This window comes from Mytilus edulis, chromosome 9, assembly GCF_963676685.1.
Source record: "Mytilus edulis chromosome 9, xbMytEdul2.2, whole genome shotgun sequence".
Taxonomy (NCBI): Eukaryota; Metazoa; Mollusca; class Bivalvia; order Mytilida; family Mytilidae; genus Mytilus; species Mytilus edulis.
The window spans coordinates 79040021-79067140 of NC_092352.1; the positions used below are offsets into that span (position 1 = coordinate 79040021).

General features: G+C 31.7%; 2 protein-coding genes across 4 annotated transcripts in view; both read left to right on the forward strand.

Annotated features, from left to right (window-relative positions):
- LOC139489128 (uncharacterized) overlaps window positions 1-12966 on the forward strand; it is a 38505-nt gene extending 25539 nt beyond the window's left edge. The window contains exons 16-22 of the mRNA XM_071275260.1: window positions 380-547; window positions 1962-2117; window positions 9166-9341; window positions 10997-11089; window positions 11550-11606; window positions 12005-12124; window positions 12743-12966. Of these exons, the coding sequence (XP_071131361.1) occupies window positions 380-547; window positions 1962-2117; window positions 9166-9341; window positions 10997-11053 (557 nt within the window). The 3' untranslated portion in view covers window positions 11054-11089; window positions 11550-11606; window positions 12005-12124; window positions 12743-12966. The remainder of the gene's footprint in view (window positions 1-379; window positions 548-1961; window positions 2118-9165; window positions 9342-10996; window positions 11090-11549; window positions 11607-12004; window positions 12125-12742) is intronic.
- A 6506-nt stretch (window positions 12967-19472) lies between these two features.
- Window positions 19473-27120, forward strand: part of LOC139489129 (basic proline-rich protein-like) — a 28648-nt gene continuing 21000 nt past the window's right edge. For all 3 annotated transcript variants that reach the window (XM_071275261.1, XM_071275263.1, XM_071275262.1), the window contains exons 1-8: window positions 19473-19587; window positions 19885-19996; window positions 21260-21318; window positions 22400-22436; window positions 24071-24160; window positions 25559-25675; window positions 26321-26410; window positions 26965-27081. In XM_071275261.1, coding sequence (XP_071131362.1) covers window positions 19540-19587; window positions 19885-19996; window positions 21260-21318; window positions 22400-22436; window positions 24071-24160; window positions 25559-25675; window positions 26321-26410; window positions 26965-27081 — 670 coding nt within the window. In that variant the 5' untranslated portion in view covers window positions 19473-19539. The remainder of the gene's footprint in view (window positions 19588-19884; window positions 19997-21259; window positions 21319-22399; window positions 22437-24070; window positions 24161-25558; window positions 25676-26320; window positions 26411-26964; window positions 27082-27120) is intronic.

Sequence of the window (27120 nt, forward strand, 5' to 3'; positions counted from 1 at the left end):
TGAGTTAATCTATTTTCTGGGATAAGAAAATCCTGCAAAGTTTTGTAACAGGAAAATAAAAATGACCACATAATTGATACATGATACATGATCGATGCTTTCAAAATAGATATTCTCGGTGAAAAAACATCAGAAGTACACTGTTTGGTGAAAATCATAAATACTGCAATGTTTTCAATTATTTTTTCAATTCAGGCATTAAGTTTTGTCTATTTATCATGTTTATGATATTCTTATCTCCCGAATAATTTAAAAGAAAAGTTATTAAAGAACTAACCCACCTCAACCATGTCAACTTTTAAATTCATATATTTAAAACCAAACTGTTCAATTTTATCAGCACTTGACATATTTCAGCCTGATTTTTACAATTTTCCAGATTGTCTTTTGCAAAAAGAAGCAGGACCTTGTATATCAGGAATTACTCGATACTACTACGATATCAAAACGATAAAATGTCGACCATTTGTATATGGTGGATGCCAAGGAAATGCAAACAATTACCTTACGCGAGAACAATGTCAGGACAAATGCAAACTTCGACAAGGTAAAACGTAATTACAATGATGTCCATATTATACGTTCGTCTATACATAGAACTCAGCGTTTAATTGCATTTTATTCGTTCATTTTATAATAGTTTAATGCTGACAGAGACAAAGTATTGTTTGAATGTTTGCTTTATTCGGAAGATTCAAAGAAACATCTAAATAATACGGCTGACTCATGATCAAAATGTTTTGCGTATTTGAACGTTCAAACAGCTCTATCAAATATCTACATCAGTATTTGAATACTTAAGCCATATCTATCTTTTATTGTAAGGCTTTGGTCGATCGATCATAATGACGAATCCTGGCTGAAATCTTGAATTTTAAATTTAAGGAATATCATTATTATTCATACTTAAGGTCTTGTCAAACTAAAACACATTAGTTATGGTAGAGTATGTGTATAAATATTTGTATGTGTCTGAATATAATTTCAATACAGCTGCAGACGAAAAACCCGGTAAATGCCCTTATGTGAACCGTGCTGCTAAAAGTTATCCAAGGCAGAAATTGATAAGTCATAAATGTAGTGGTGATAGAAGCTGTTCTAGAGTGCTTCTCATTTCCAATTATCTATTTCAGCTCAAAATTAATTTAATAACTTCTTTCGCGGATAACTTTATTACTACAGAAAATCAAATTTCAATTTGTATGCCATAAATGTCAAAATAGCAATACCAAAAGAAAAATAACAAAAACCGTCCTTCTCTGTCTTAAGTTTGTGTACAACATCGTATTGAGATATTCGCGGGAAAAACGTTTCAATGAATTGCATACATGTTGGGTTTCTTTTTTTGTGTGTACAATTATTATGCCCTAAGTGTTTTCAAGATCAAAGTACTTTAATACCGTGCTTTCGCATCGTCTCTCTTGGTTTTATCTTAAACAGGAATGATAAAAGTTGGCCGACTATTAGAATAATATGTATATCCTTGTCATATCTCCTAACCTCGTATAATATTCAATACTATGTTTGCTAAAATCACAAAATGTAAATAAGTCGAATACATTATCGAAAATCAATCAATAAAAACATGGATAAATGACACCTAACAAAATAAACTTTTTCCACCTGAAAACTCTTCTTTTTTTTTTGCTTGTACTTGTTCTCAAAAAGACATGTATTTTATACACATAAGTATATGCTGAAATGACAGATGGAATCAAATCGTTACAGAATAGGATAAACGAAAATATCATACACGAAGATAAATTGAAAAAAGTAAGCCCGTTAAAGCATAAGAAATATCGACGAACGGAAAGAATCGAAGACAAATTTCATATTCCTTACTTGATGTAGAATTCAAACTTAGAAAATGGGGGGTTATCAAGTTCATGCCTTGTCTTATTTCAATACTAGCATAAATAATAAATCACGTTTACATGCGTATCTTTTTTATTTTCATATAGTTCCTGTTGAGAAACCTGGTTATTGTCCATATTTTAACTTAGCAGCTTCGAAGTGTGCATCTGTATCGAATCAAAGATCTGTTTGTTCTTATGATGCACATTGTCCTGGAAAACAGAAGTGCTGTCGGGAATGTTCTATGGCCTGCAAAGATCCAGGTATTTATGTTTATCTCGTTGAATAAGTTTTACATGTGAAAGGTATAGAACATGAATTAGTGCTTGGTTGGAAAGATCATACAAGAAAGTAGTACATATTTTAATAAAAATAAAATCTTATGAATTTCTCAATTGGTGCGATATATGGGTAGTTTTGGTATCAAATGAAATATTTCTTATAGTTTTGTTATCAAATGAAATCTTGGGGACTTAGGGTCACTGTAAAAACCTTGTTAAAAGGGTTTTTTTTTAAATTAAAAATGTATATGAAATTATGATAGATCACATTTACCCTGTTGTTCAGATCAGAAGTACCTATTTTCGTACCAACATAATTTCGGGACCCAGTACGCTATTCAATGAAAGGTATAGTAATATGTTCAGCACAAGGATACAGTATAATGTTGACATTAAATGACTGCTTCATAATTTGACATTTAAACATAAGACCAAAGAGCTCTGAATACTTGAAATTTCATCATTTAACATAAAAAGCAATGGGGCTATTTATTAGTGATTGTATAACTTAAATGATCAAACTGTACAGCATATCATTAAAACTATTATGTTTTAACTTGTGTGTATTTGTTTTCATGTCTACCCGATTATTTATATAGCAGAGCAAATTTCGCGGAATGTCGCTCATGTTGCTATTTAAAACTTATCATTGTTTGTTTTTTAAGTAATCTCGACACCTATCTTTCATTTGAAAATGTATCTCTTGTGTTGTATTTACAATAGATCAAACGATCAGATCTATGATGAATAAGACACTTACAATTTATTTCAACAGGAAAGTGAGTGTCATTGCTGTAATCGACTTCCTGTTAACTTTATTGAGTTAACAGAAGCTCCCCTATGTTAACAAATGTTCACAAAAAGCTGTATAATGAATGACAATTCATTGCAAATAATTACTTAATTACAATAAAGAGTATCACTCTTCGAAAAAGACAAGGTATGATAAGAGGCGTTGTTGACCCCCTTCCCAAATAAGTTTATATATACATCATTGATAGCCTTAGTATAGAAACTATTCAAAACTATGATTTTTTTATGTTCCGGTGAAGGGAAGGTTGCCTAGCAACGGTTTAAATAAATAGCCAAATTATCACATATGCATTGCTTTCTCATTACAAATTAGCATAATTCAAAATAATATTGTTTATTTAACACTAACTTGTGTTTGCAAATGAAAAGCCACTTCAATTTCAGTTTAAAAAATGCTTAGCAACAACCTAACAACAAAACATTTGTAATTTCAGCCATATGAGGTATAAATATAGCAATATTTAAAGATTTAGCTACTGTAAATGATTTTTCTTTCATATATATGATGTCTGAGTCATCATTATTTTTTCAAGAAAATGAAATTGACCATAGCAACCTAAAAGTTGCTTAGCAACAGCCCAAAAAGATAGAAATGAAATTGAACTACAAAAAACACCTTTTGATTTTTAATTGTACAAATTAGAGTAAAATCAGGTTAGATTGGTTAATACATGCAAGAATAACTAGCAGTAAGAAATGAAAGCAAGTCAATTGTATATCATGCTGATAAAAAGATTAGCAACAATTAAATAATGTTGGTTTTTTTTTGTAAACCGAAGTATGTTTTTGACATTATTATTATATCTTGATGATGTAAATATTAAATCATATGCTGTTACCAAAAACAGGGTTGAGATCTAAAAAAAAAAAGTTTAACTCCGCCGCTTTTTTGCGCATGTCCCAAGTCAGGAGCCTCTGACCTTTGTTAGTGTTGTTTCATTGTTAATTTTAGTTTATTGTGTATAATTCGGAGTTTAATATGACGTCAATTATTACTGAACTAGTATACATATTTGTTTGGGGGCCAGCTGAAAGATGCTTCAGGGTGCGTCAGTTTCTCGCAGCATTGAAGACCCATTGGTGGCCTTCGGTTGTTGTCTGCTCTATGGTCGGGTTGTTGTTGTCTCTTTGACACATTCCTCATTTCATTCTCAATTTTAGTATTAAATAAAAGATAGCTATCAAGGAAATGGTCGGTTTATTAAAAAAAAAGGATAAATACAAATCATATTGTCACATGATAATTAGTAAGTATAAACATTAACAAGTTTATAGGTAAAATAAACAAGAATGTGTTCCCAGTGTAGTATACCGTGAAAATGGGGCAACATTCCTAATTTGGCATTAAAATTAGAAATATCATATCATAGGTGTACTAAATTTCAAGCTGATTGGACTTCAGCATATAAAAAACAACCTCGACCAAAAACTTTAACATGAAGCGGGACAGATGGACGAACAGACGGACGGGCGGACGAATTAATGGACGAACAAGCAGACGGACGCACAGACCAGAAAACATAATGCCCATTAATGGGGCATAAAAAAGCTTTAAGTTATATAAAAAGTGGCACACTTATAATTCATCAATAATAGTCGAAGTTATGAATATAGCATTTCACATTTACACGATGATTACCGGTATACATTAAAAAACGCAAATGGATCAAAACTACTATTGGAGGAGATTCAGTATCAGATTTATACAGTATGTATAGCAAATATGCATAGCCTGTACAATGTCGACGTCATTGTTTGTCACTTAAAGAATCGCACAATATTTTAAAGACTAAAATGCTTAAAACAAAGTTCAAAGTTTTCGATTAGGTCAGGGTTTAAGACGTTTAAAACTCATTAAGATATGTAGACGAAAGAGGCATGAACATCTTCCAGCTTCTCTAAACAATTATTATTTCTTCAATATAAATCCTGAAATTAGCACATTGATCGCAGGTGTAAAGTATCATGTGCAATCATACCACATCTCCTTATCTTATCCAAAATGTTATGGTTTTATTTTAAATGAAACAGTACTAGTTGTTGGTAAGTAGTATTTCATGAAACCCCAAAAAATTCGAATTTGATTAGAAACGTAGACATACTTCATTAAAGGGTCTCGGTGGTCGAGTGGTCCAAGAAGTTACTTCTGTAATCACTAGCCAGTCAACACTGATGTTGTGAGTTCGATCTCCGCTCGTGCGGTGCACTCGTTTTTAACCTTAATTTCTCCTTTCAATGTTGATCTATTTATTATTTTCATTCTGAATGTGTTCACTTGCAGGACTGAATGTCCAGCCAAAAGGTTTCAACTTTCAAGATTTACAGCCGATTTCATTGAGTGTGAAACCAAAGGTAAAATCTTTGGTAAGCTTGCTTGTTAGCTGAACCGTGAAGTCATTATTATGTAATGTTTACTACCCTCCTTTCGAAGTAGCATAGTCCATCAGACTGGTAATCTGCTGGACTAGTATATTTTTAAAGGAGGGTAATTAACCTGACCTAACAATGACTTTATGGTTCATCTAACAAGCAAGCTAACTAAAAATATTATCTTTGACTTCACACTCAATGAAATCGGCTGTAGTGGTCACCAAGTTCAACCTTTCCGGTATTGATTAAATATTTGAAGTTACTAAAAAAATCTTATTTGTTGCATTAGGGACATTAAACTGTAGTACGAGTAGTACAAATTGTGCCTTCAATAGCAAGTGAGAGGGAAAACAAGTTCAACTACCGTTTTTGGTGAATATTCATCAACTACCCAAATTGTTTTTTAAGTAGCAAGAAATATTGACTAAGTCAAAAAATCTGACATTTTATGAATATTTGAAGAATAATAAAAATCCGATGGCAATACATGCTTCAATTATGTGTACAATAAACCTATTAGGTATTAAAGCTGTATCTCAAAAACTGTAGGAGGATAACCGACTCTTCAGATATATATATTATATATATAGTTTGTACCAAAAATACCGGACATAAATTAAGGAAAATTTTATAAACAAATCAAAACCCTGTAGACATACACACCTCTTGTATAAATAAAAAGCTTTTTAGGTCAAAAACTGAAGGAGATAGCTAGACGTATATGTCCGGACAGAAACAGACGAACGGACGGATGGATCGACGGACAGATCTAAATTAACGAACGTGCTCGACATTTTGTCCCGTGAGGGGAGGGGGAATGTGAAATAGTATTAAGAGGACATAGTTTACATGTACATTAAACAGCTAGGTAAGAAGTACCAGTGCACTCCAGGAATCGGTAAAGGTTTGGCATGAAATTTTGTCACTTACATAGAACTCCAGACAAAACAAAATACACATTCGAAATGGCAAACAAATACACATGTTTTTTTTATGCATACTTCATAAGTTTGTTTGCCATGGGTCTTATCCAATTTGTATTTATGCAGGTAAAATATGTTAAAAGTAATTTCGCTATAGCATGTTTTATTTGATAATCCATATAGGATCTGAGTCAATTGAATGCTACATGTGTACTTTTATTTTATGATTACATCTTGTCAAAAGAGTGCTCTGACACATATATAAGAAAAATCATTATTGTACCGATATATGAATAGGCTGGATATACATCATTTACAGTATAGTATAACTGTATTAAACTTAATTTTAGTATCGACTGCTCTTCACCTGGAATTATTTTTATAGTTACATTTCATACTTTGGATTTAATACTGACTGCATTTGTCTATCAACAAGTGATTCTAATATTCGCAATTAAAATTATGAACTTGCACATGAGAAGTGGTAACAGAATTGTGCACGAAATGGATATGGTAGATGAATCTATTTTTCTGTAGATGGTTAAATTGAAAACTTCAAAGTGCAAAATATATACGTTTTGATGAAATGATTTTCTTCAGAACTACAAAAAGAATTTATTATAAAATTCATTTGTAAGATTTCGTTGAATATTGGAAAATTATAATGAATAAAAATTCATTCACCATATTTCAAGGGACACAACTCTGTGTTTGGCTGCACAGTGTTAGAGTATTTTAATCATTATGGTCACGTACAACATATTTCTTTAAGAGAGTGACATGTCTTGATGACTGGATACGACATAAAACAATCCGTACGCGATATTCTGATCAACTATGGGTCCCGGAATAATTTCGTATCCGTGCCGTTTACTTTGACGTTTTATAATGATTTGTCAAAATATGTAAACAATCGGAATATTTTTCAAATTTTTTACGCCAACGTAGACCACCATGATATTTTATTATGTGAATGATACATAAGAGTACAGTTGATGGTTGACAATTTCAAGATGGTCTACGTTGGCGCTGATGTCTAATTTTGTCTACGAACATGACGAAATTGTAGATTTTTTACACTTTTTGTCGTTTAGGGCTTTTCAAGGTCTCAGTTTGAACATATTTGAGTACATAACACCTTAAAATAAGGTTCTACATGTACGATCAGATACTGCAGTCCATTACACAGGCGTGATGGGTTTCAACTTCAAAGTTTAAAAATTCTGGAAAAAGGGGGGGCAGAAACGGCCCTTATCATACCTTGTCCTTAATACATAATGTAGAACCTATGAAATAATTTTGTAGACATTCAACGCAAACAGATAACATTCGTATTTCATAAATCTAGGTCAGATGGCAAACATATTCCAAAAGAGTTTAAAATAAACGTTTTGGTGTAGACAGTTCATACATGCGGTAAAATTATAGTCTTGTTGGGAAAAACTACAATGACACAAGCTGACAATATTATAGCTTAGTATTAGAACTGTTGTTTCGAATATAAATTCTCATGATTTAACATACTGCGAAAATGACTTCACCAGTTAGATTTTACCATCATTAACTTCCGAATGCTTGACAAAGATGTCCACCATTATATTTTCGATGATTTTTTAATTTATTGGCTCCGTGATAAGGAGGTATTGAACAATATGAAATTGGAGTTTTATGTAAAAATTTGTTGTTATCACTTTTTTTTTAGTTCTACTTCACAAACTATAAGAGCTGCGTCGGATAGAAATCGACATTATGCAAGTGCACGTATACATGTACATGCATACTACTTTGATTGAACAATCATTTAAAAACAAAAAGTCTGCATGCAATGAGTGTTGTTCTGTTTTGTAGTATTCTAATAACAACCGAACTCAATTTTTAACCGGATTTTTGTGACAAAAATGTCGGTTATTGATTTGGGAATGTTCGGCCGTCGGGCAGCCAAATATTGTCCGTGCATTTACTCAAGAACCGTTCAACCAAAGCTTTTAAAGTTTTAATATGTTGTTACTGACAACAAAATGAAGGTCAAACTCAATCATGATGATTTTGATTTTTACCGCTCAGGAGTTATGGTTCTTGAAAGATTGAAAAATGGCGTTTCCAGTCGAATTCGTACATGTACTAATGAACTGTTCAACCACAGCTGTTTAAATTCTAATTTGTTGTTACTGGCAACACAGTGGAGGTCAAGTTTAATAATGACGAGTTTGACTGTTACCGTTCAGGAGTTATGGTTCTTAAAAGATTGAAAAATGGCGTTTCCAGTCGTGTCCGTGCATTTACTCATTAACTGTCCAATCAAAGCTTTTAAAATTGTAATATGTTGTTACTGATGAGAAAATGGAAGTCAAGTTCATTAATGACGATTTTGACTTTTACCGTTCAGGAGTAATGGTTCTTAAAAGAATGAAAAATTGTGGTACCAGTCATGTCCATGTATTTACTCACGAACCATTAAACCAAAGTTCTTCAAATTTGAATATGTTGTTATTGATGACAAAATTGAGGTCAAGTTCAATAATGGCGATTTTGACTGTTACCGTTCAGGAGTTATGGTTTCTTGATATATTGACAATTTGTGTTACATGTACCAGTCAACTTGTTGCATTTACCCATGAACCATTCAACAACCAAAGCTTTTCAAATTTTAATATGTTTTTACTGATGACAAAATAAGGATCAAATTTGATGTTGACGATTTTCACTTTCACCGTTCAGCAGTTATGGTTCTTGTGATATTGAAAAATGGCAGGACACAAATAAATATTAATAAATCCGGTTTGCTGTCGTTCTGACAGTCTCTTGTGAAACAGTAAGATGCTTTTAAGAGCGATTTAAAAAAAAATCGAAATAGGTTAACAGACGTATTGTTATTCATTAGCTAAGATCGGTGTATATTTGACGCAGCTTATATTATATTTAAGGCAATCCTTGTCCACCAGAACCTCGATGTCGATCCTCACCTGTAGGTCCTGGAGAATGCGAACCAAAGTGTGTCTTTGAATACTATACATTTGAAAATGGAGCCAGATGTAAGATAAGATGTAATCGAGTATCTGGCCCTAAACATGAAAGAGGACAACCATGTCCAGCAACAAATGTAACTATAAACATACTTTATTCATACTATTGAATGCATTGATTGTGCTCAAAACTAAAAATGAGAAAAACTGAATTGCATAAAGAGTATAAAATACCAAAATACAAGACAAAACATGCGCATTCAGTGCATAACCAACTAATTAAAAAGATTAAACATCGGTAGACTTCGAGAACTAAACAAAGTGTAGGAAAAAGTGTCATCTTTTGCCTTTTTAGGTCTTGACATAATTTTTATGATCGGCAATAATTGAAACCGGTCAAAGTAGATCTCATTTCACATTATTAATTGATTCTTAGGAAGGTATATATAAGCTATTTTTAGTTATGATGGATTAGTTTCTTGTTTTTGTCTTTCGTAATGATTTTTTTCTTGTTGTTTTTCAGAACAAATTCGAAATAATTTGATATGTATAAGAATATAATAGTTAAAGAATACCAAATCAAAGAATTTAAAAAGAGAAAAATATTCAGCAAGAGACATTTATTCACGAATGCTCGACGCATTCTTTTTCTACGCATTTACAATTTGTTTTGATCCGACGTTATAGACAACGTCTTGACAACTTCTTGACAACGTCTTTTGGTGTATGACGTCAGAGAATGAACACTTTTATTTCGCACGGGAAATTATTGGTTTTTATTTCACTGGGACATCAATATAATTAATTGCAACCAATGTAATAACTGAAATTACACATTTGTGGAAGTGAAAACTTGTGTAATATATGTACGTTGAGTAGATTGGAAAGTTTATTCATGGTTATTTGATAATTTATATATCATGTATATGTGTCTAATTTTGGATATCATTTAACAATAAATATGTGTTCCTGTGACTGTTGCCAGATACTTCATCTAATATGCAGATATATTCCCCTGATTTTACGTTCGGTGTAAAGAATACCAACAGTCATTAATTTATTCTGAGTTTCATCGCCAAGGAACTAATTGAACAATGCCACATCTACGTTCCAGATCATGTACCTTAAAAAATTTAAATTGATTCTTGTTCAAAAGACATTAAGAAATTATTGGTATTTATAATTAACTTTTAATTCGTTGGAATATAATATGACCGGAAATCTAAAAAAAAACAAAACTTGATAAAACCATTAAAATTATTATATATTGTTCTTGATATATGTGTTATACAGTGTCCTTTGATTGGCCCTGTTGAACCAATAGGACCGCCTGCTCCAGCACCAGTTCCACGTAAGTCTTCAAAAAAAATTCATTTTCAGTCTTAATTCGAATTCACTCGACATTTTGGAAAACTTATCGATACTGATACTTTCACCCAAACCTATGACGACATGTAAGTTGTTGGTCTCCAGGTGTACACAGCGATTTATAAAAAATGTATTTTTTTCAAAATCCTATTGTATATACTGTATAAACATGATAAACAAATACTTTTAATGATTTTTTAAATTATTGGCACTTTTGACAAGTAGAGATTGATCGATGACATGATTACAATCCTAACATGTTTGGTTTTTTTTTTAAACAAAAGTGTACCAACCAGCTGTATGGCAAATGTCATTGTACTTTTAGACATTTTATTAATTACACACCCTCTCCTCAATCTTATTTTCCTACTTCTTTAAATTGATAATAATGCATGTGCACGTTATATTTAACTTGCTGTTTCAGCTCCATCACAGTGTCCGCATGTATGTGCCATATTTTGTCAATTTGGTAACGTTCTAGATGAGAATAACTGTCCAACATGTGAATGTAAAACAGGTAAAACCATCAAATTGTGGTATTCTTTTTCACAACGTTTGTTTTGTCAATTGGTTTGTTTAAGTCTTCGATGATTTCCATACCATTAGTCAGTTATAATTGATATCTGGGTTCTGGTAGAAAATTCTATATCATTTGAATGTAATGCAAGTAGGAGGTTTGGCTAGTTATAAACAAGGTCAAATCAACTATTTTCCATGCAAAATGTATGTTTCAAGTTAAGATTATAATAGTTCTTTTTCATTGAGTTGGTTTCTTTAAATGTTTGAGTAAGTAAAATCATTGACTTGATACTATATTAAGATTGTCTTTTTTTTTATATACCCTAAAATTCAGTATGTTTGTTAAATTTTTCTAATTGAATGCTCTCTTATCTTTTTAACAATTTACGAATAAAAATATCATAACGGTTTAATGCTCATGTACAAATTGCCATTTATATTTATCTTATTGTATTTAGAACCGAAGGTGTGTGCAAGATGTTGTGGACCTCCACCTTGCTGTAGCTTCTGTTTAGGTAATAACGTGCTTTATAAAATTAAATCAACGAACTTTTACAATTTCCATCAACATTGAAAATTAAACAATTTGATGTGTATCCCTAGCTAGACTCGATATGGATGCATGGTACCACCCATGATAATCTAAAATTTCTCCCGTTTTTATGTTTTTTCGACTCACTTTTTTATTATTTATAGGAAAAAAATGACATCCTAGAAAACAACATTTTAAAGGTACACTTGTAAACATGACATGTCTTCACCGTCAATATTGTTTACTTCTTTCAATCATGTTTGTAAACTAAGAAATATGTATAAAAGCGTCATATTGGGTCAATCACAGTATATGCATATCAATTTAACACGTTTGCATCGTCTGTACTTGTTGATATGTTTAACATTCATCACTTTATAGATTGCGAAATAGGATATCCTTTGCCAAATCTATATTGTGGATCGAGTGATAGAGTCTGTCCAAAAGGTTACTACTGCAAGACTAATCCACAGATCGGCAGATTGGGAGTTTGCTGTAAAGGTAGGACGTACAATGTATATTCCATTGATAGAGCTAATATAGTAACTACGATTATCTGCGACATGGATAACTGATGTTGAGCTATCAAATCCTGATGACATCCGAAACACTATCAGACCATAAGTTGTGTACTGACATGCTAGTCTTAGATGCAAGTTTATTTTCCGTTAAAAATAGTCATGGTTTTGATTTATCTTTATGAAACTGTACTCTTAAATATATTATTTGTGTCTTTTTGGTCTATTTAGTGGGTTTGGCTGCTCTGTATCCATCTGATGATTTAAACTTCTGAACTGATTTTTTTAGTTTAAAATTATGTTGTACTGTACCAGATTAGGGAAAAGGTTCGTCACCTGCGAATATATATGACCCTGACACGTTCTGTTTATACCTGTCCAAAGTTAGGAGCCTACAATTTACTTCTTAGTGCTCATTAATTTTTAAATGGAAAACAAACAATAAAAAAACCAATGGTACCATATTGTTGCTAATTTCTACGTCATTTGGTCACTAGTAAAAAATTGCCTCAATGACAATCATAGTATATTTATTTTTTTTAACAACATCAAAAATAAATAAAACATTTGTTTTCTACAAATTTATCCTTTATCATTTCAGGTACAAGACCCCAGAAATGTCCTGCAGACCATTTTCAATATAGGAATTGTTATGGAAAGTCTATACGATTATGTAAAAGCGATGATAACTGTGCGCCAAACAAAAAATGTTGTAAACAGGGTTGCTTTCACTATTGTATAGATCCTGTGTTGTATGAATGGTATATGTGGTAACCGTCATGAAAGTACTTTATATCTAAATAAATATTTAGCTTTTGCATAGCCTGTTTGTATTGAATTTATTTTTGACAGTAAAAGTAATTGCTAAGATCGAATATATGGTTTCATATGAGAAACGAATGGTTTATACATTTGAATGGTGCCGTTCCATTGGTTTAATTTGTTCAAAATGTTTTCAAACATTGGTGTCATTTTGCTGGTTTTACCTCAATTTACTTCTAGGTGCTCATTAATTTTTAAATGGAAAACAAACAATAAAAACAATGTTATTTTGGTGTTTTTTGTTTCATAGGTCTTCTTAGTGGAGCGGCGAAGAGGACAATTTTAGAAATTTAAATTACCTAAATACCTCATGGGATTTTAATACCCCATTGGAAAGCTGAAATCCTGTACTTTTTGAAAATATGTGTCGTCAATATTTAATCTGGTACAATAATATCGAAAATCAAGGTCAAAGGTCATCACTTAAAAAAATCCTATTTTCATCTAGAGAAACAATACCATTGATATTTTTCAAAATTAATAATCTATTCGATAAATTATACGAGTAGTATTATGTAGAAAAACGTTAGTTCATACAAAATCTTTTTCATATTTGCACATGACGTCAGAACCACGTTTTTATTTAACTTTTTTGAAGGTAGTCCATGGTACATATGAAAAATGAAAAACAGGAACATATTAACATTGATAATTGACATAAAAAAATAGCATTTCTTGAATACTTTGATAGTTAAAAAGTTTTCAAAGAGTATCTGAAATGCATAGCTAATAAATCAAACCAAATATGCAGCCATGAAAAAATTCGTTTCAGTTTTCAAGGATTCGACGTGTCACTGAGTTTTCTTAAAATGAATTCAAACTATCTCAACACAAGATACCTTTTTATTTAATATAGTTATTGGAGTTTGATATATTACTCAATTAGTACAAGCGTGTTGTAGAAACAAATTCCTAAAATTGAGACATGACCGTTATCATGGTTATGGTATCTATGATGAGTTTATTTTCATACCAAATGAAACGTCGAAAACATTATAGCAAAAAACATAAATCAGTGCAAGAAAGACCCTGCTCCCTCAAACACGTGCTGCCTAGCATGTTTTCCCCCTTACATGAACTAATTAGATAGATCTTGTAGAAAGTCCGATGCCATTTGTCCCTCAAAGAAAACTGGCTCTAACTTGTCATGTTGCGCAGTTTTCCAACAAAGGCACATGGGGAGCCATTACTTCGGTTGGCTTGATTTGCCGACAACCAAACTTTGCTTTGCCACATTGTACGTAGTACGTGATGCTTAAATACGAATTCACATGCCGAAAGCTTTTCGTTTGAATTGTTTTACACTGTCTTATCGGGGCCTTTTATAGCTGACTGCGGTATGGCCATTTGGGCTTTGCTCATTGTTGAAGGCCGTAAGGTGACCTAAGGCTACAAGATTACCAAAACGGCTTGGTTATTTTGTCCTAAAGAGGTTGAATACTGATTTTTAACAGATTCCAAAAAAAAACTTGAAGTGAAGTCACACCCACCCAGAGCATAAACGACCGGCATAATAAGACTTTAAAAGGAGTAATTATGTTATTACAATTTGACACCAAGCACTCTGCGAGAGTAGCACATTTTCTCCGAATGTCATGCGAAATATTCATTGATACTGAAGAAAATGTTTCAAAAGACTTTGTCAAGAGACAAGTAACAAAACTTATCAAACAGGTTGACAACATTGCTTCTGATATTTCCAACGATATGCATTTGTACTTGGTTATTTGCACGATAATAATCCCTAGATATATAAATATTTTCCATTGTTTGTCATAAAATTGAGGCTGCTTCATAAAGTACATGCATACCGATTTGTCGTTGCTTTTGGTGGAGCTACATGTACTTAAGTTGGCTTTATCTCAACCATTTTTAATTATGCTTTGATGTTATTCGCTGTCGTAACAGCGTCTCCAATGGAAATATTGCTAGCAAATACAATGCTAGATTTATATTGTCCTTGTTGAGCAAAAAAGGCAATGGCATCCCTGTAGCACCTCTCAAGTTTAGCCTTATGTTTAGAGGAATTACAGTATGTCTTACTTATTTTATCAGGTAAAAAAGACTAATACCTTGTCAAAAGTGATGATAAAACAAGAATCTTTTTGTCAAGAATAAGGTATCTGTATGCCAAATCATACGCAGATTGATCAGTGGATTTTGGTCTATATGCCAAGTTTGCGGTCAGACATGCTGCGTGATACACTGCATTATTGAGCAAATTATCTTGCTCTATTCGATTAATCATTTCAGCGTCGCATGCTCTAACAGCAGCATCTTTAAGATTGACTAACCTTTCAGCAGATGAAATTGTATGTAATGTTTTCACCCTTTTATGAGATATTTTTTGCAAATAATACACTTTTATGTATTGTGATCATTTTTTCAGGCACCAAACAATTTATAGATAAATCGGAATCTATATCTGGTGATTCCTTTTCAGCTGATACTGATTTTAAATTCTGCTTACTTGTGTAGCTTTTATAACATAACCTATGATACCTAAATACGGATAATTCACTTGCTGTTTTATTGCAGAATTCGTTCGAATAACTGAAAAAATCATCATCACGTCTCTTTGCTGCAGCAGTAATCAGACTTTTTCTTCCAGATTCTGTTGATGTTATTAATATTTCATCAACAACAGAATCGCAGATAATGCATTTGTCAACACAAACTTCCACTTTCCTTTTTTTTGGCATCTAGCGGGACCAGTTTTAACGAGATTGTTAAATTGTCCATGTGATTGAATAAAAAAACATATCAAACACACCTGAAAACCAAACGAACCCTAAAATGAAATTCACTTTCCCAGTTCAATTCAATAAAAACGAGTATACAACAATACCAAACAACATAAATTAATCACAAGGCTTTGGAAATTATAAAATGAACAAGAAATATGCTTAAAAATGACTACACATGACCTTCGCTAAATCGCTGAATGTGTGACATAACTAGAAACCACAACAATGTCGGTAAATCTGTGACAAATATTCGGACTTGAAATCTGGATAAAAAGCAGATATTTAGTCAAATATTTGTATTATTAGGAATTAACTTCAAAAAGTAAATCGGGTCGATTGAAGTATTATACGGCGGCTTCATTGTTGTGCCTTTAAAATACACCTATACTGCACGTGCAAATAATGCTAGATGAAGAACGATGATTTTTACAATGTTATTTTCAACCATTTTCAGATGCATTAAGCATTAAATATAGGACTATTTGGAAATGCCCTTACATTGTATGAAGTTCACGAATAACTATATTTACCAATTTCATTCAAAAATTATTTTTTAGAACGGGTTTGTTGTGAAATTTGACTACCGAATCGGCAGTGGGATATTCGATGCAAGTTGGGTAACGTCAGTTAAGGCTATTTTTAACGTCATTTGTACCACATTTGATATTGACGACAAATATTTTTCTAAAGTTGAATAATCGATAAACATTTTAGGACCTTAAAATTCCATGAGGTATTTAGGTAATTTAAAATCGTTAACCAAGCGACTTTTTCAACATTCGCCGCTCCACTATCTACTGTTTTTGGTTCTTAAACATCATTGGCTTTCAGATATTTACGGCTTCGAGCATTCCTGGTGAAGGTAAATCAGGCAAAGCGCCAAAGACACCTACATTTTATAACGTGTCGTGATTATTTTTTTATGAATACATTTAGAAAAACTAGCATTATCTTTTCAGGGAAAATGATAACTTTTATAAAGATATTTAACACATCAGTTGACTGTGATAGGTGTTTTAACGTTAGTGGGAAATATTGGTTGGGACATAAACTATTCTGTATTATGCTGTTCAAACGAGTCAGCAGTGACGCTTGAACGATAATAAAAATAATCAGAAGGTCACGTAAAGCTCAAAATTGAAGAGCATTGTGAACCCACAATATCGAACGGTTTTGTAAAATAAAGCTGTTTACGTTCTTAATGATTTCTTTTTAGCATTTATATCATATATAGAACCAAACCAGGAGCCTGTATTCCAGTTTGTTCTTTGTTGCTGTGTTACATATTTGTCATTCATTATTTTGAACATGAATAAGGCGTTTAGTTCTCAAATTTGAATTGTTTAACATTTGTCATTTCGGTGCCATTTATAGCTGACTATGCAGCATAGACTTTGCTCATTTCTGAAAGGCATATGATGACTTATAGGTGATTTTCTGTGTCATCTGCTCGCTTGTGAAGATGTGTCGCATCTGCAATCATAGCTCATTTTCTTTTTTTATATATCAAGTGTACATTTCTACTACGCTGTAGGATAATGTTATTTAAAACGTGTATCATGCGTAGATTTACGAGGAAAGGCGATAATCATATTATGTTAAAAAGTGAAAGCTATAGACGTGATAGATACGATGTTCTATATAATTCTTTTAACTGGATGAAAAATACCCAATTTAGGGTTAAAAAGACACTAAAAATTCATAAAGTGATTACAGAGAGAACAAAAATTGAGCCATCAAAAAACGACGGACTCCGAAAAATTGTGTAGTTACTGTCCACTGGTGTGTTTATCATGCAAGTACACATTCGGTGACCAATCTCACGTGGAGGAAATTTTTAAGTTGTTTGTCGTCGATAGATGACATGCTTGAAGTCCCCTGCGACTAGGATTTCCAATAAAGACATTATCGCGTTTCTAAATATCGACAATTTACTGAATATAAAAAAAGAATAGACTCTAAATTCAACAAAGATGTTTCTAAAAACATAACTGAAGCACACTGATCACTTGTTCTTCTGTGAGGCATGTTTTATCCTTTTCTTTACTAAAACGATACTTGAGCGGATAGTATATATAAAAAAAACTTTGCACAGCACTGATGATAATTTCTTCAAGACAGGTTTTTAGTTTCAAATTTGAAATAGTTGTATACAGTGTTGAAAGGTAAAAGTAAAAGATCGACATTTAGATTAATCAAGTTTGTTTTAGTTCATTATATGGTTTATCATGATAATAACACAGCATGAGTAAATAGCGCATAGTGAAAACTATCGTCAACTTCGGACAGAGTTACTGTCAATCGAATGGACAATCTCTTTGTAGAACCTGCAGATGAGTCGGCATGAACCTTTGTACGGACTTTTTGGATACAAACAAGGAAATATCTCATATTTGAAAAAAACAAACTGATGGGTGGAACCTGGTTTTGCGGCTGGCCAAACCTGGCGATTTCATGGCAATGTTAAAAATAACACTAAAATGACAACATTACATGACAGGACTACAGTACACAGAAATGCAAGAACATTTAAGACAGATAAATACACAAATAAACATTGCAATAGGACATTTCGACATGCTAATAGTTATCAAAGTTACCAGGCGTGTTATTTAATACACCGTAGGTGCTTATAACAGAAGTTTTGATCCCCATTGTCGACATAAGGAAATGCTTGTACAATGTCAAAAAGTTAAAGTAGTGTGTAGTTATTTTCCATTCTTTGGCTGTCTTTGAGTGTATGATTTTGTCATTTTACAAAAGAATTATGGTTTTTGATTACCTTTGGAGAATGGTATTTTTGTTGTTTTACTTTTCCACGCAGTTGTTCACCTTATTAATCGACGTTATATCAGATACCCGATTATTTTGATCGATGGTCTTCATTGTGGCACATTACAAGAAGTATGCGTTTAAATCATGACATAGAAATGCAATGAAATCATGACTGCTTCCGAAATTTAGCTGGAATGTCTCTAAAAGAATTTAAAAAAATGCACAATTGGAACATTTAAATCATTTGTAGTAAAGTTAAGTTTTCAACTGACTCATTTATTAGTTGCATGTTGCGATATGAAGTACATCTAAGTCATATTACATTGGATGACCTATAATATAACATACTAATAGTGTATGTACTTTTGAATGTTAAACTAACCACAATGAACCTATTATGAAAAATCTACATTTCCTAATGCAGTAAGCTCAAATGGTTACTGACAATTTTCTTTTATGGTAATATGTAATTGATATTTGAAACGCAACAACTACGTTCATGCAGTTCCAAGTTCAGATTTAAAATATTAATTATTGTGCATATTCAACAATGCATTTCTTCTTGTTTCAAACGTAAAGAATTAGGTCAATCGAAAGCACAGACAATCGTATTTCATCTTAAAACGAATAATATTATACAACAATAAGTTTGCCCTATGCTTAATTCTTTCAAACGAGACAGCTGGTGTCATATGTATTATATACGGTATTCCACTATACGGAAAATATATGTTGATCAAATTATTGTTCATGGTTAATTTCAAAATCCGCTTACTTTTTCTGCATTGTCAATTTGTATAAAATTAAACCAATTGTATCTAATTATTGTGTGCACAATATGCTGCTTAAATTTATATGTTATTATAATGTTTGAAATGTACTTTTACGTTTGATTAACTGCAAATTATAAACATTTTACTTCATGTTTAACCTTATAAATAAAACCGTAACAAAATGAGGATATAGTATTATATATATTCTTCGAACGTTAGTTGCATCTAATGATAAAAGTGTCGTCATCGGAAAATTGTCTATTGAGTAACCTTTCACAGCCATGTTGTCGGTCTTAATATTACTGACTGTTTTCTTCACTAGAACACAGGTAAGGAATATTAATTTTTAAATTCTATATTTTTTGGTAAAAAAATTGTACAATTGCTCGCTCTGATGTAAAAGCTGCTTCATAGAAATGATTTTTTTTTTTAGATTTTACAATAAGAAAGCTTACTTTTCCACTTTTTGTGCGTAAAATTTCTCAACAAAACCCTATTTTCAACTTTCAGATATAAGTCAAGATTTGGGGTTGATTTTATATATTTTAGAAACAAAAAGAAAGATAAAAAAATAATGCTTGTCGTTTTAACTATTACTTTATATGATAAGCAGTATACTTTTACAGCAAAATCATACAATTAGTGGTTGTGGAGCAGCTCCTGGTCCGGTGGATCCTATTGTATGTTTGCAAAAGTCACTGGTTTCAAATTGCAAAGTCGATGCCGATTGTCCAGGTGGTAAGTTATGATACAGTGTAGAATATGCGTCATACTTAATTTCACATTTTAATAAGATTGCAAATTGATTTAGAGGTATAACTGATCTTGTAGAAAAGATAAATTTCAATGTTACTTCAAGATGTTGTGTTTATCATGAATGACATAAGCAGCTAAGAAGGTTAATATAGCCATTTCAGATATAAAACATATTTAAAACAATGATGTATTAGACAAAAATAGACACGAATTAATTTCAAGTTTAAGTTAATGAGTGGCATAATTTGCATGTTCCAAAGAGATAAAACAAACGTATTTGTCAAAACAATTCGATGATGAATTGAGCACAACAAAAGAAAAAAAAACATATTCAAAAAACGGCAAATAATACAGAATATCAAATATATATACGAACACTACGAACAGAAATAGAGCTGATCTCGGTGCTGCTTCACAAGAGTGAGCAGATCCTGATCCAAATATAACATTCCTCGTGTTTACATGAAACAATCCAAATTACATAAGCAAAACTTGCTGAAATAGACACACGCTGTAATTGAGCTCTATGTATATATATTCTGGACGTCTTGGTTGCATGAACGTTTTTTTTTCTTCTCTTTTTTATATCACTGTATCGATACCGCTGCAGGTTTTGTTTTATCAATTTGTTCCTGCATGTCCGATTATCAATTCGAAATTAGTGAATTAATATGGTGCCACCCCAAGGAAAGATTGGCATTAGATTAATTGTGCTGTTTTTTTTTCTATTTGTTTTCTTTGATCCTATAGCTATTCTAATGGAACCGGTCTATACATGTATATATAACTTTTAAATAAAATGAACGTTTTTTGAAAGTTATAACCATAAAAGCACAACGGATGTATAAAATTTAAAACGTATTTTGTTCATTTTTATAGCTATGCGTCGATAGTGGACTATCATTCCTTGTGGGTACAATCCCTTCGGTAGTTAGTACTGCGGTGCTGACATGATATAAAACCAACCTTTCCGAATTTGCTCGAAGGTGAAATTAGAATGACCAAAAACTAAGGGTTCAAATCTGAATTAACCTTAAAAGGATTTCGTATTATTTCGGTGCTATAACTCTTTAAGTCGTTTAGTTCTTATACATCCTTGTCTTTTCAATATATCTTTTTGAATTAATATACACATTGTATAATTATTTATCCAAGCGAAGTCACATTTATGTCTGTCCTACGCACATTAGTCCCACATATTTTGTTCTAATACTTTTTTTTTGTTATTTTTTAAATATCTAAAAGAACACGACAAATGCTGCCTTAGAGAGTGTAATGTCTTTCAATGTAGAGATTTGTCAAATGTAAGTATTTGCATACTAAATACATCAATAGTAGATTGATTCGAATACAAAAGTGTACTAATAACATTCTATCCATTACCCAGTCACTATGCTACAAGTCAGGCTCATAACGTTTAACAATAGTTGTACATTTTTAATTTGTTCTTCCTGCCAAATATTTTTAAGATCATCGACAGGAAAAAATTAAGCAATGACGTCAATAACATGTATAAGTGCAGCAACATCGCGTGCTCAGGTCGATCTGTATCAATAAATCAATGCCAAGCACGCGAATTCATACAACCGAAAACTATTACAACTTTTTGTACTCATACATGATACATTTTACTAACTATTTCTTCGTTCTTAGTAATCTCAACCAAACAAAACCCAGACAATTGTCGAGAACAAGGCATTTTATTTCTTGATACTAACTTCATCAGTTCGAATCTAACATCGCAAAGTCAGTATTAAAAACAAGTATTTCATGTAACAATGTCTAAAGATATGATGATGCTGGCAATATCATGTAAATAACAAAAAATTTACATCTTCCAAATTGTACCTTCCCCATCATATCATTATTAGCATTTCTCAAATCAGGATGCGCCAAACGGCTTGGAAGTCAATTGAAAAACCATGGTAATCTTTTTAACTTTAAACTCTATTTCCTATAGTTAATTTTGTTTGAAAACATAAATGCAATAAACTATTATCGGTATACCGAAATGTATATCATAACTGCTATATATATACCGCTAGAACACTCATGAAACTCAATAAATGATTAGCTTTGTGATTCGATTTTTTTTCAATGTGATAAAAAGAGTCGATTTGACAAGTTGACATTCAACTGTTATAAGTCGACTATAAGGTAAGGGTTTATTTCATTGTGGAAGGCCGTTCGATGGTCTTTGTTTTACTTACAACAATTTCATTTGAACTTTGGTGTGTTGCAGTTTCATTGGCAATTATACAATATTTCCTTATTATCATATAACGTAACATCCAGTTTAATTGTGTTTTGTTTTATTATCAGTGTCATAAGCAATCTTCTATAATATTTTAATTGTAAAATATATATTCAATGTACTTTATTCAGTTACCAGGAGGCCCAGGAGATGTAGGACCAGGACCAGGTAAATATACAGTATATTGAATGAAAATTGAAAACAGAAAGTCTCTACTCAACTGGCGAAATCTTAAGTTAAAATCATCAAATGAGTGGATAAACCTGACTCTGTATAGGTTTTTTCTTATGTTGAAAATGGTGGAAAAAACCTGGTTTCTCAGATAGCTAAACCTCTTACTTGTTTGACAGTCAAAAAAAAATATATATATATAGGCTGTTTCAATGTCAGTAAAATGGAAAAGCATAGAACCAACGTGTTCCTTTCATTAGTTATACCACGATGAAATCATTGAGGAAAACTCATGTGTATATTTTGATTCACTATCTTAAATATAATTTGTAATCCAAAACTATTTGATCTGGTAAGTTCCTTGGATTTTTTTGGTAAATCACTCTTACATGATTTGTTTGCTGACCTACTTGAGATAACAATTTATTTTTTGTTATAAATTAACTTTCACATGTACAGGAACAGTAAAGTGTTTGTTTATATCGTTAAACCTGTATTGTTATCTTGTCTTCGTTTTACTGATACAATGATGAATTGAACGCTGGTGAATATATGTTATATCTAGAAGGTGATTTATAAAGGACACCCATATATCATCTAAAGGGTTATTAGTACAAACATGATTTATCAATAAAAATCATTGTTCTGTGAAATTGTAAAAATTTTACATTTTTTTTAAAAACCCAATTTAACAACTTGATCTGAATAAACTACATGTAAGTGTATGACACCTATAATATACATATTATACATATATCAAAAAATTTTACATACAAATTTGGATCGTTCAACTATTCAAAGTTCAAAACATCGATTTACATGTAGGCTTGGTAAAATTATGTTAAATCAAAATCCTTGACGTATATAAGTGCAAATACAATCTATGAATCCTTTTGAGACACAATGTACATACACATGATACAAAATTATGTTGTAAATATAAATTATGTTGCCAGATGTAACTGAGATAAGATAATGATTGTTGAGTACTAATAAACAAACATTAAGGTGACATATCTAAAGAGTGGTTAAGACATCAAAAACGAAGTTGATGACCAATGACTACTTTTTGTAACTCATGCATCACTTTGATTATAAGGACACTAATATATTATTGCTTTATCGTCTATGGATATTTAATGAAGTACATGTTGACGAAATTTTAGAAAAAATCTAGAGAAAAGGCAAGTGTTATATTTTACCTTCGACGAGCATGTTGTCTACTTAAGCCATAATGCAGTGATGGTTTTTATCACACAAAATTGGATTGTCCATCCTTGATCTATACAAAATCTGAGATTATTGCACAACCTGTAGCGTGAAAAAAAGTCCTGTGACCCATGATAAAAAAATCATTTTGGCAAATCATTAAAAACACATATATATATATATATATATGTATGGATTTTAATTAAGACGACACAGTCACCTTAAAAGAGGTTTAATACAAGTTTGATACATCATTTGAATATGTTTCTTATGTCAGTCAAGAATAGAGCTAAATTAAAACAAAGGCTTTCGTTTGATAAACTAAAATCCATGCAAATACGTTAAACAATGATTCAATATGTAACATGAGTCTTTTTACAATAGAATAACTAGGTAAAGTTTTATTATCATGTACTTTTCAGCTTGTCCCCATATAAATTGTGACACTGCCAAATGCGAGTTTGGCTTCGAAGTAGATCGCAATGGTTGTGAGACATGTTTGTGTAAAAATAGTAAGTGAATCTTTTTTTTAATAACGATAAACCACATACAACAATTGATTCTTATTTAAAAGCATATGTAACTTCAAAGTAAAAAAAATAAAAAAAAGTATGGTTTTTATTATAAAACTGATACACATATACTTTTTTTCTATAATTTCCCTAAATTTAGAAGAAGTTTGTCCAGCAAACAATTCGCCGACAAGATTTTAGCATGCAGTTACCTCAGCGTGAACTTTCTCGTAAAAATACGGTGATCGCAATACGAAAGTGCGAATGGAAAACTAAGGGTAAACATCGCTCCATCATCAATATAATCTATATCTTTATTGTGTCTGTTATACACGTGCTTACCTGAATATCCATGCTTCTTTGTTGATTATTTACAATCGAGCGACAATCGTAAAACTTCGGCGTCAAAACACGATCATTATTTACTTGCCATATTTTCACAACACTGACCCATTGAAATATTTCAAAATATATGAGAACAAAAATGATAAAATCGTGCACAGAAGACTAAGTCTATGATATATGTATGCATTGGTTCACTAATTAGATTAACATTATTTTCACAAGTCACTCGTATTATATATGACTTTAAATTTCAATTCAGTATTAATTGTTCATATATACCTACAGGCAAATCCGTTAATCTGGTACAAGGATTAAGCGTTTTTCTTCAGTTCCTTCCGGAGCCCAAAATATCACCACACGTTTTTGTTGAAGTTCGTGCTGCTTAGTCCTTAGCTTTCTATATTGTTTGTTGTGTACTATTATTTGTCTGTTTGTCGTTTTCTTTTTTTAGCCTTAGCGTTGTCAGCTTGTTTTCGATCTACCAGTTTGACTTTCCCTCTTGTATCTTTCGCCCCTCTTTTATAATGATGTAGTAACCATTATTTGTTTTAAATGTTAAGCTCTTTTACTGAGTATTATAAAATGTAAAACAAATTTAAATTAGTAAAAAAGTGTTAACTTTAAGGAACTATAGAATTAGCATAATGTACAAATATTAATTTTGCTATCGAAGGCATACATTTAGCTGTGAGTTCATAATTCCGTCACGGTACATATCATGCATATAGTGTGTTAAGCCCTCTTATGTTTATTGCAATGAAAAAAAAAATTATCACCGTATCTCAGGCATGTAACATATATCCGATCAACGAGCAGGAAACACCCCAAGGCCATCAACAGATCTTTCTCAAAACCGTGAGAAGATCCCCCAACCGAAGGCGGATTAACCTGTTTCTAAACACAAATGTGTGAATGTTTAGAGAAAATGGACGCTACACTAAACAATGAAACATATAAATGAACAACAATACAAAACAAACATACAAAACAAGACTATGCAAGATGCCCCAGACTTGGTCAAACGCAAAAAAAAACTGCATTGTTATTTTTTAGGTCCTTGTCCACAGTATGGACCGAATCCTCCAGGTGTTTGCACAAGACCAGGCGATCCCATATTTATACGGGGAATTAAATGTGACGGACCACCTGTAACAATCCCCTGTGAACCAGGTAAAGTAAATTATACAATTAGATCACAGACACAATTGTCATTTCTGATTAAAGGTTAAGAAATACTAGCAATAACACATTTCAATTTATTTCTGAATATTTTAACGTTAATGCATAGCCATTACTTATTTGATACATACAAGAAGTGTCTTCGCATGTGAATGATATGTATAATGAGTCACATGTATATAGCACAAAACAAAACGGGAGGAGAAAAGAGTTAGGCTTAAAAACAATATTTTGTTTGGCAAAATCTTATAGTATTACATGATTATCAACATCATTCTGAATTAGAACATAATAAATTAACAACAAGTAAGAATTAGCAAACTTTTTAGAAAAAGAACAAATTCAATTGACCAGAACTTTGCCAAATAGTTGCCCAATTGGTACCGTACCACATCTCCTACTTTTTATTAACATGAAAAACGTTTGCACATTCTCTATACCATGTTAAATACAAATATAGACTATAATATGTTTCTCTCTCTGTCATAAAAGCCTACGTGTTTTATTGCATGTTATTGTATGATATATTTAAGGTCGAAAAATACTTCTAGTGATAATCAACTGAAGCTTAATATGTAATATATGTCATAGCAAAACAAGTACAATAAACTATTATTATTAGCATATATTTTTCAGCATGTCCTACCGTATCTTGTGACAATATCAATTGCCAGTTTGGCTTCCAAAATGATAGAAATGGTTGTAAGACATGTTTATGTGAAAATAGTACGTGATCTAAAATGACATGATAATAAATGTTAATAACATGTAACATAATGATTCCAATTTCAAGAACATTGAATGATGCTTATAATCTGACACGAAAATCTCTTTCATGTGACATCTATTTATTATTTATCTATACATTAACAAAATTTAAAAAAAAACTAAATCATTCTAATCTTTAAGTCTTATATCTGGATGCCATTTCCTTTTTAAGCTTGTATACATGATTAAGCCGCATTAACTCATTGCAAAATCTTTAAACTTCTTATTATTCATAGATATAAGAAGGACTGACATGTAGACATAAAACAGTTTCTACATTAAAAGGAAAACTTGAAGTTTCAATGTCATAACCGTTAACGTTTGCATATGTTATGCAATTAATTTATTCCTATATCAATGACGATTGTTTGTTATCTGTGTTTTAACTTGCTTTTTAATATTTATGTTATCCCAAGATTACTGTTTATTTACAAACATCTCGATATATCTTGTTGAAACTACACTACCTTATTTTTTTCAAAGCCAGTGATAACCATAATTAACACTTTTAGGTCCTTGTCCCCAGTATGGACCTCCTGGACCAGGTGTTTGCACAAGACCAGGTGATCCCATCATTGTACGCGGAGTTACATGTAACGGACCACCTGTAGAAATTCCTTGTAAACCAGGTAATAAGTTAGACCTATATTAAGCATTTGTTGTCAGAC